The sequence below is a fragment of the Callospermophilus lateralis genome, chromosome 2 (genome assembly GCF_048772815.1).
Source record: "Callospermophilus lateralis isolate mCalLat2 chromosome 2, mCalLat2.hap1, whole genome shotgun sequence".
Classification (NCBI taxonomy): Eukaryota; Metazoa; Chordata; class Mammalia; order Rodentia; family Sciuridae; genus Callospermophilus; species Callospermophilus lateralis.
Window position 1 is genome coordinate 30,417,095 of NC_135306.1, and position 10,780 is coordinate 30,427,874.

A 10,780-nucleotide genomic window follows, 5' to 3' on the forward strand; every position below is an offset into this window, starting at 1 on the left:
TGTGTCCCTGAACGTCTTGTCAGCTTCTAGTTTTGCTTAAGAACTGCTAAATCCTAAATACAAAGTGGTAGATATTTTTACTCTAGGAAAAACTACACACATCAGCTTTGTTTTTGAAAGATTTTAATCTGGTTTGAAAAGGTCCTCCTTTTTTTAGTGCTATTATAGGTAAATTCTTCGATGTTAGACATTCTGTTTACAGGGTTTGGAGAGAGGATTTGTAATGGAGCCAGCTGTTCTATTTAGAGACATATTCAATAAATCATTCTGTTTTCAATGCTGCCTCTCAGTTTTATAATCTATTATACCTTATTTTTCAAGAGTTCTCACACGACAAATTGTGATATGTTCTTGAAGTACTGACATCATTCATGTGCATTTGGACTGCTGCTTCCTCAACCCTAATTCATTATTATAAAACTTATCATCTTGCTTTTTGTCTTTTAGAAATTTGTTGAAAGCCCTCAGGCGTCTTGCATTAGAAGATTACAATAGGATATGCTAAACCACTGGAGAGTTAAAACCGAATCCTGAGAGGTCTGACTCCAGGTCTAGTTCAGCATTCATTAACTTTATTAACTTATTTTATTCCTTCTTTTTTTCTTTCAGTTTTGAGGTTTTGTTGAAGATTTTCCTAAAGAATTATCTGAGATTGCCACACACCAGAAATGGTTCAGCTGACAGTTACTCCGCTAAGCGCACTTGTTGATGAGCCAGTGCGTATCCGGATTACAGGCCTGACTCCTTTTCAGATTGTGACTCTACTGGCATCACTGAAAGACGAGAATGAGAACATGTTTTATTCTCATGCCTACTATAGGGCCAATAAATTTGGTGAGGTGGACTTGGAACATGATCCTGCACTTGGGGGTAACTATGTGGGAGTCCATCCCATGGGTCTCTTCTGGTCCTTGAAACCTGAAAAACTATCAGTTAGACTATTGAAAAGAGATGTGATGAATAGCCCTTTCAAGGTCCAAATAAAACTTTGTGACCTAATGTCACCACTAGGAAATCAAGCTACTAGTATCTCAAAGGCCAGCCTGACTTTGGAAAGGTGGTATGTGGCACCTGGTGTCACACGGATCCAGGTGGAGGAAGGCCGCCTTCGAGGAGCCCTCTTTCTACCTTCAGGTGAGTTGAATTACTGATGTTATTATCCTTGCTTTTCTTCTTTTGAATACTTAGTCCTTCTAGCAATTTAGTTTTGATGTGGATAATACATAGAGCTCTCCTTGCCTTCCTTAGAATCAGAGTTAACTTTAGGTCATCAAAACAGGAATGTGCTAATAATACACCCCAACTCTGAGCCTGGAGCTTGTCTAAGGATATGACTAATATAGTTAATGGAATCCCTACATTGTGGGGTTTCCAAAGTTTTGGATTTATACTAAATTTATCTGCATTATAGCCTGACTCTTCTGAAGACTCTCATCTTGATGTCACAGAAACTGTGTCCCAGCACCTTTGGAGGGGGCTCTATTATGTTGCATTTCAGTTTAAGCCTATGTTATTGCATTGTTGTCACAATAAGCTGGTGATGTGATGGATTGAAAAACTGCAATAAATGAAGATGATGCAAAGAAACTTTATTCCCATTAGTCCATAAATATTGCATATTTATAAAATGTTCCATGAATCAGATAATATAGCATTCTTCCTAATGGCCATAAAACTTACCAGAATGCAAATTATTTCCCACAGGGATCTCCTCATACCAGTAAACAGTTTTAAACATCTATTGCTCAAAGTTTATTTTGACTCTGAATGAAGCAAAGATAGTTCCCAGAAGACTTCACCAGACCGAGGTTTCTGATCTGTTTGAGGCCTACTGCCTCAAACAAGTGCTTTTATTTGGGACATAGCCATCGCCTCATCAGAATATGTTGCCTTTATTTAATCTTTCATTTATAGAACTGAGATGGTGTTTTAGTCAGCTTTTTCTCTGCTATGACCAAAAGACCTGAAAAGAACAATTTTAGAGGAGAAAAAGCTGAGTTAGGACTCAGAGGTCTCAGTTCATAGATGGCCAATCCCATTGTTCTGGACCTGAGATAAGGCAATACATTAAGACAGAAGGGCATGATGGGGGACAGCATCTCAGGACATGGCACTAGGAAGAAGCAAGCAACAGCTCCACTCTACAGGACAAAATATATATACCCTAAAGTCATGTCCCCATTGACCCACCTCCTTCAGCCACACTCTACCTGTCTACAGTTACCATACAGTTAATCCCTGTCAGGGGATTAATGCACTGCTTAGATTAAGACTTTCATAATCCAATCATTTCACCTCTAAACTTTCTCACACTGGAGCTTTTGGGAGACACCTAATATCTAAACTATAACAGATGGCTTGAGAATCCTTGATGTATTAAGGTTGATTTCTGGGAACATAGAGTTAGAGGTGGTGTAGAAGGAATAAATCTTCCCTTTTCAAATTTACCATGACCCAAGTACTTGTTTGGATAAATTGGAATTTTATATAACCAGTAATTAGCATACAGACCTCTTTATTGTGTACAGGACCAGGAAGTAAGTAGTACAAAATTTTGTTTCTTTAGCATTCCACCCCTGTTAAAAATTTGCGTATTGATACAGTTCAATGGTGTGCTGATTCAGGATGTACTGTTTGTGAACCCTTTGGACATTGCGTATACTAGTTTTTCCACTTGAGGTGTTTGTTCTGTGGAAACACAGAAGGGTGAGTTGTGTAGGCCATAAAAAAGGTTGAGTTGGGTCTCAAAACATTTCTCAACTGCAACATTCTTTCTAGATAAGGTACTCTGTACTATTAATAGTTCTCCCCTTTCCTTCCAAGCAGAAGATGCAAGAAAACATCCTTATTCTTCTACTCAAATGGCATTTTAAAACCAAGCTATATTGTTATCATTTCTTTTTTTCTCAAAGTGAATATAATAATTTTTAAAAATTCCTAATACTCATTTAAATCAAACCACTCCTTTTAAACATGTATGGTACTGTCTTCCTTAGCTAAAATCGTATATCTAGCAATAGAATTCTCCCAGTAAATGCACTGTAAATTTCTTTTAGTGTATGGACTCCCTCAGAAAGGGAATGTAGAATGATTCTCTTACCATGCCTCCTTTTTACCAAATGTTAGGGAGTGGTGAATAAAGAACATTACTTAGTGAGAGTTCATCATTTATATCTGCTTGGGTGGGAGATTTCATTACTTAGTAGCAGATTAGTGTAACTGAACAGTATCAAGCCAGTATGGTAGCAAAAGTAATCTTAAAACAAAAAAATATTTTTGAGTCATGTGCTTCCTTAAGAACCCAGTTAAATATTTGGATTCTCATGTTAGTTAGCTTTTCATTACTATAATAATATACCTGACATGGTAAATGTATAAAGAAAAAAGTTTTATTTTGGCTCACAAATTTAGAGGTTTCAGTCCCTAATCGATTGGTCCTGTTGTTCTGGGCAAAGCAGCACATTCTGGCTGGAATACATGGTGGAGCAAAACTGCTCACCATGTGGGAAGCAAAGAGAAGGAAAGGAAGGGGCTGGGGTCCCTTCAAAGGCATGCCCTCAATGACCTGCAGACCTCCTGTTATTCCATCTTGTCAAGTTTCTATCATCTCCCAATACCATCACCCTTGGATCAAGCCTTTAACACATGCTTGTCTAACCTATAACATTTCTCATCAGTAAAATGCACACTTAACATATATTCTACTTTTGCATATAATTTTAGGACCTTCCAAGTTTTCCTGAGGTCTGTTATGTACCTTTTATGGGTTAAGAAGTACTGGCCCAATTTTCTGGCTTTCTTTACTCTAAGACTATGCAAATGGATCCCTTATCAATAGGCCGTAATTCAGTCCCAGTTACAAGGCTGAAAATTGGGGGATTCTATTTAAAAATTTATACATTAATTTCAAAATTTCTATTGCATTTCTCCCTTATGGGTTCATATTTTTATTATCTTTTCCTCATCCTTCATACACAAACATGTTTTGTTTTATTTTATTTCTTTTTCAGGAGAGGGCCCTTTCCCAGGGGTAATTGATTTGTTTGGAGGTTCTGGTGGACTGTTTGAACACCGGGCCAGTCTCCTGGCAAGTCGTGGCTTTGCCTCGTTGGCCTTGGCTTTCTGGAGCTATAAAGACCTGCCTTCCCAACTACAGAAAATAGATTTAGATTATTTTGAGGAAGCTTCCAACTTTCTCCTGAGACATCCTAAGGTAATTTTATCTCTTTAGTAAGTTTTAGTCCTAGTTTTTTAAAAATAACCATAATATTCTGTTACTTCTCTTAACTTCCAATTAAGATTCTCCCTCAGTAAACTCAAAATTCTGTTACTTGCCCATATTATTCACTTGACTTCTCATCCAGTTTATTTTGCTCAGAAAAACAAAATGCATAGGAAGTTAGCCTGGGTCCAAAAGGCATTGGCTTTGAAGTTAGACAGAAATGAGTTTTATTTCTAGCTTTGTCTCATCTGGTTCAGGGAATTTGGGTAAGTTACTTAGTGTTTCTTCACCTGTTAAATAATCTTATAATGATTCTACTTCATAAAGTTATGGTGAGATTTAAAGGCTATTATAGAAAACAAAGTTCTTATTATATAGTACTTGATAATATAGCATTATCAAGGGAGGACCTGAACCTAATACTTTAGTACTAGTACTCTGATTGTAGTTCAATCTACATACCATCTTGGAATCTTAAAATGAGTACTTTGCTGTTATAATAGGAGTGCCTCTTATTATCCCTTGTGGATTGCCTACTATTTTTTTCCTTAATAAGAATTAAACTAAAATTAAATGTAACTAGTATATAATTTTTCATATAAAGATCACCAATATAGAATCAGGTTTGCAATAATAAGATAAGCAATAATTACTGATAATTTACTAATGTACTGAAATTTTAAATGACTATTTTTGATGCATTAAATGGAATTGTCCTTGAACTATCAGATAGGCAATGTTATCATTATGCTAGCCCTTTGCTTGACTTGGATGAGAAATAAAGAGATTATATGATTCTGCTTTTCACTTTCTTAGTCTGGTTCCCCTTATCCTTGCTGCATGACTTTGCTGTTTTGACATTGCTGTTTTTGCAATGTCAAAAAGATAACTAGTTATGACTATTAATCTAGGCCTAGAAACCAAAATTTGTTCCTAGGCCCTGAGTACTTCCATTAATGCTGCTTCACAATATCTCTTCTGCTAAATGATAAATCAGAGACCTTTCAATTCCTGATAGGAATAGTTGATTTTATGTGACTTTTGAAAACTTGAAATTCCCTGATCCCAAATTGGTGACAGAAGTTTTAGCAAGTGTTACTGTTCTTCCAAGGATCAGAAACAAAGTAGATAAAGTCTGCACTTTTTAGTTCAATTATGTTATAATTGCTTTTGGTTTATCTTCCATGGCCAAATGCATTGAGTTCCCATCTCTCCTTGCCTTAACTGTGACTATCTTCCATTTTAAGACATAGAATTTCAGAAAATGGGAGCCCAGAAAAATGGAAAGTTTAGTAAAGGATATTGAATTTCAGTAAGAAAAAAAGAATAAATTCTGGTGTCTATTTTATAGTTAATAGTGCATTGTATATTTCAAAATTGCTAAAGGAATAGATTTTAAATGTTCTCAACACACAGAAAGATAAGTTTGTGAAGTTGTGAAGTGATGAATATGTTAACTACCCCAATCTGCTCTTTCCAACTGTACCTCATAAATGTATATAATTGTTATGTGTCAATTAAAAATGAAAATTTGAGATACTCTTTAATTGATTTAAACCACCCTTTTAGTATGTGGCATGGGAAATAGGAAGAATACATTCCTCATTCTGTTTGTTTAGTTTTTTCCCCCTTATCCTATTTCTCACATTTCTATCAGCTGTCCACAAGTGGTATTTTCATTCATGTTTTTTTAAATAGTGGGAAACCCCAAACATTTAATTGATAAAATTTCCTGAAAATTCAGAAGACCAATCAAGAAGAGAAAGATAAAAAGATGGTTCTCTTTGAAACTCTGCAAGCAGCCAGGGCTCAAACACAATCAAGGCTGTATTTTTTGCCACAAAGAACTATCTTGTCTTGAGCTCCTTCTTTGCACTCCTGTACCTAGCCAGTGATTGAGAGCTAGCTGTACATTCTACACTTTTAAATAATTTGGAACCATGTAGTTTCCTTTTCATTTCCACTGGTGTCCCCTTTTGTTCAGACACCATCACTTCTTGCCTATGCTATTGTAATAAGTTTTAGTTTTTCTGCTTCTGTTTTTTTTCAAATTAAAGTTGCAAGATTGGCCTTTTGAGAGCACAACTGTTTGCCAGGCTTCCTAGCATTGTTAGACAAACTTTCTATACTCTGAATTCTGCATATTTCTTCAGCTCTACCTTATGCTCATCTGTAAAACCTGGCCTAATACCGCTCTTTAGTTAGGAAAAGAGTCAAGACTTGCTTGGCACTTCTTTCAGAAGTACTCACTATCATGTTGCTATTTTCTTTTTCAGACTTATTCTGCTTTTTCCCACCTTATTCTCTGAATTCAAGTAATGAAGAATTACCCTGTGGTTCCCTAACTTCATTGCTCTTTGTTGCCTCTGAGTTCTCACATGTGTTCCTCTCATGGAAAATCTGTTTGGGCTACATTTCCCAGAAAAGTGGCTGTTGGTGGCCCAACAATATCAACATAAAGAATTTTATTCTCTCATTTAACAGATCAGAAGAGAGGTGGTTCAAATTAGTGAAGTGATCAAGGAAACTGAAATTATATTTCTGTTATTTTCTCACCTTACTCTCTGGGTCACAAAATGACTGTGGCAGTTTTAGGCATACTTAATGTCTGAACATGCCAGCATTGTAATATGGAAAGAATGGTCAGAAACACAGGCTTTCACATCATAATTCTGTATCATTTTACATGGGGATAAAATAAGCCCTTAGGTATAATATATTGGCCTTACAACAGAGGCTGAAAAAGTATGTAGCAAAGAGCAATAGGTTCAAACACATTAGAATTTATCTCTTGGAACTGGATACATTGCTATGCCACACAAAATCAAGGCAGCATTAGCCTTGAAACTGTAGTGAATGATTCTGGTATAGGTAACCTAATGATGCCTGCTAACACTCAGCATGGAATACTACTCCTTTTTGGCTCCCATTTTTTTTTTTTTTTTTTTTTTTACATGAAGACTCAATGCATAGTCCATTTCCTCTGAAAGTCTTTCTTTGATCCTGCAGGGAGTTCCTTGGTGGCAAGAGATTGAGCCTTTTCTCCCTGGGGCCCTCACTGTTTGGCATAGGGTGGATGATCTAAAAATGCTTATTTGATAATTGACAAGGAAAAAGAAAACTGAGCCAAACTCCCTTGTGAATTTTTTTTTTTTTTTGCAAACAAAGCAAGCTAGAGTCCTCTGTTCAAATTTCATGCTTTATCCTACTGACCCATCTTCTTTCTCAGTCTCTTCCTCTAGGATGCCCATTCTTTTGAACATTTAGAATTGGTGCAATAAAGTTTATTAATCAATTATACCCTGATTCATATTATTCACAATAGTACATGCATTTTACTTATTTTCCCTAAGACACTGATATTTCTTGAGGGCATTTTAAACTCAGAATCAAACACCATGCTGAATCCATAGTATTTAGTCAGTAAAGCTCAATACGTTTTTAAAGGAGTATTTCCTTGAATGCACATTCTATCTTCCAGAACTCTACACATGAGGTGTGAGTATATTTGCTTTGTTTGCATTGGTCACTGAAGCTCTTTGGTTGTCTAAGATGATGGATTTTTCCTAAATGAAGGGTAGAATGACATCTCATTTTTTTATTTTCAGATCCTTGGCCCAGGCATTGGGGTAATCGCTATATCCAAAGGAGCAGAGATTGCACTGTCTATGGCTGTTCACCTAAAACAAGTCACAGCCACCATACTTATAAATGGGCCAACCTCCATTTATGGCTTTCCACATGTATACCGCGGTCATACCTATCAGCCTATACCCTATTCTATACAGTTTCTATCCACCAATGCTTCGGGGTTTATAGAGTTGCATGGCATTTATAAGGAAATTGGAGTTGAGGCTAGCCAGTCTTTTCTTCCCATTGAAAAGGCCCATGGGCACTTCCTCTTCATTGTGGGAGAAGATGATAAAAATACCAATAGCAAAGAACAAGCTAATAAATCCACAGAATGGTTAAAGAGACATGGGAAGAACAACTGGACCCTGCTATCTTATTCTGGGGCAGGCCATTTGATAGAGCCTCCCTACTCTCCCCTGTGCTGGGCGTCAAAGACCCCCAGTGTTTATACACCTCTCCACTGGGGAGGAGAGGTTATTGCACATGCAGCTGCACAGGAACATTCTTGGAAGGAGATCCAGAAATTTCTCAGGAGGCACCTCAATCCAATGGTGACCAGTCAACTCTGAGAAGACTACATATTCCTGGGAAATAGAGAAGAAAATCTCTTCATTAGCATCTCTTGATTTTCGTAGAGGAAGACCTTTGATCTCTTACTGTTAAGAGGGAAGTTGTAATTAAAAAAAGGGCAGGAGGAGTGGGAATGCTAAAGTCTTAATTTTTGAAAGGGAAATGGTTTCCGCTGAACCAAATATTATACACTGAGAATCTCTTATTTGTAGAAATAATCTATGCCTCTACCTGCCCTGAAATAGTCATCATTTTAGCAATTCTCAATCATAGCAATTGTCAAGGGAAAATTTACCAACAATGAACCACAGATATGAAGAACAGATATGAAAAGAATCAGATGCTGACATCTATTTCCTAAAACTCAAATATTTGTAGATCCCTCATAGCTCATTAAAAATATACTCATAGCTCATTGTTGCTTTGTTGTTATTGGGAAGCTTGAGCCAGATAAAGAATGTGTTATTTTAAGGCAATGTGAAAGTTTATTATGGATGTAAGATCATTGAATCAGTCTACAATCAAAAATTCAAAAAAAATTAATGAAATTAAATAAAATTATTTTTGTGTCTGAACATGTACAGCATGTTGGCATTCTCAACAATGAGAAAGCAGAAATTTGAGATTCATAGACTTGCAATTCAGGGAGGTAGCCATAATAATGGGGATTGTATGTCTCTAGATTAGGGTCTGGCAGACTTTTCCTGTAAAGTAACTAGATGGTAAATATCTTCAGCTCTGTGAACCATAAGGTCTCTGTTACTACTCCTTAGCTCTATCACAGCACAAAAGCTGTAATAGCCATAGGTAACTGTGTAATTAATGATAGTGACTTTATTCCAATTAAATTTTGTTTATGGACATTGAAATTTGTGTTTCTTATCATTTGTACATATTTCAAAGTAGCAATTTTCTTTTTATTCTTTTCTCCAAGCACTTATAGATGTGAAAACCATTCTTAAATCCAGCAGCACCACACAAATAGGCTGTAGGCCACATATAACTTCCAGGACATAATTGGATGACCCTGGGTATAGTGCAATCCAAATGACCTTGTCCAGGGTCAGATTTGCTGTGTGTTCTCTAAAGGGAAAACCATAGTCCCACTATTCCCAAGCTACCTAATTGCAGTGAATAGAAGGTGATTGGTGGCTAATCAAGGTGAATATGACCAAGCAGAAATGTATTTTAGATGATTTTGTAGGTATGATGGGTAGCCAATGAGAAATTAGAATAACAGAAGTAAAATGAGGATGCTTTAGTTGTGTCTGCCTAAACTCCTTTCCATTTGTGTGCTTTCTGATACTTTCTTTGTTTAGAATAAAATAATCCTATTTGGTTTAAGTAGAACAAATAGCTCCTTCCTCTCTCACTCAGAGAAGTGGTCATATTTCACATATTTGAAAACCTCATATTGAATATGATAATCGTGCAGTTGCATATTAAATAGCTTACATGACTCTTAAATTTGTTCATTTGTATGTTCAGATAAATAGGTGTGAACTCTGATGCCAATTCTTTACATAAGTGTATTGATGTTGATATCACTTTGAGAGTAACATCATAATGTTATTGATAGCAATTTATATGATGAAATTAAATAATTTCTGTCATAATGATAATTTCTCAAAAACTATTTTATAAATTTATGACTTATTACTAATTTAAGTATTACTTTAAGAAATGGACTGGACTTGATGGTGCATGCCTGTAATCCCAGGTTGTGGAGCCTGAGGCAAGAGGATCACAAGTTCAAAGCCGGCCTCATCAACTTAGTGAGGCCCCAAACAACTCAGCGACATCCTGTCTTTAAATAAAATATTTAAAAAGGCTGGGGATGTGGCTCAGTAGTTAAGCACCCCTGGGTTCAAGCCCCAGTACCCCCCACACCCCCCCCAAAAAACTACATGCACACAAAGAAATGTGTTTATTTGTTATTTCAATTTCTTTGTCCTCTTCAAAGCAAAATTGCTCCAAATTAAAATGAATAAATCAAATCTCTAATGATCCATTGAAAGATGTATGTCAAGAGAACAGAAATTATGTGAAAATCTTGGTAATAACAACACAATCAGTGATTTTGCTAAATGATGCCACAGGATGAATATGTAATGATTTATTAATTATGAGTGTCTTTATTACTTATTTGAAACACTGCTGGCCTATCAAAAGAATACCTAGACATGTACTATAATAATACTGTGGAGTTATTTTTTGATATTTTAAGACTTGTGATGATAGAAATATTATAATTTTACAAATAATTTTTTTGTCATTATGAAGGTGTATTTCAGGTAGGAAGATAGGACATATTTTACTGAATTGTTTGTTCTTTTGGCTTATTCATGTTAAATA

At 36.0% G+C, this 10,780-nt stretch overlaps 1 protein-coding gene across 1 annotated transcript; it reads left to right on the forward strand.

The window, feature by feature from the left end:
* The first annotated feature begins 668 nt into the window (after nucleotides 1-668).
* On the forward strand, nucleotides 669-8,424 carry Baat (bile acid-CoA:amino acid N-acyltransferase). The gene is made up of 3 exons (XM_076843241.2): nucleotides 669-1,134; nucleotides 4,011-4,213; nucleotides 7,831-8,424. Exons 1-3 carry the CDS (start codon nucleotides 669-671, stop codon nucleotides 8,422-8,424), a joined length of 1,263 nt encoding a protein of 420 aa, XP_076699356.1.
* The last annotated feature ends 2,356 nt before the right edge of the window (nucleotides 8,425-10,780 follow it).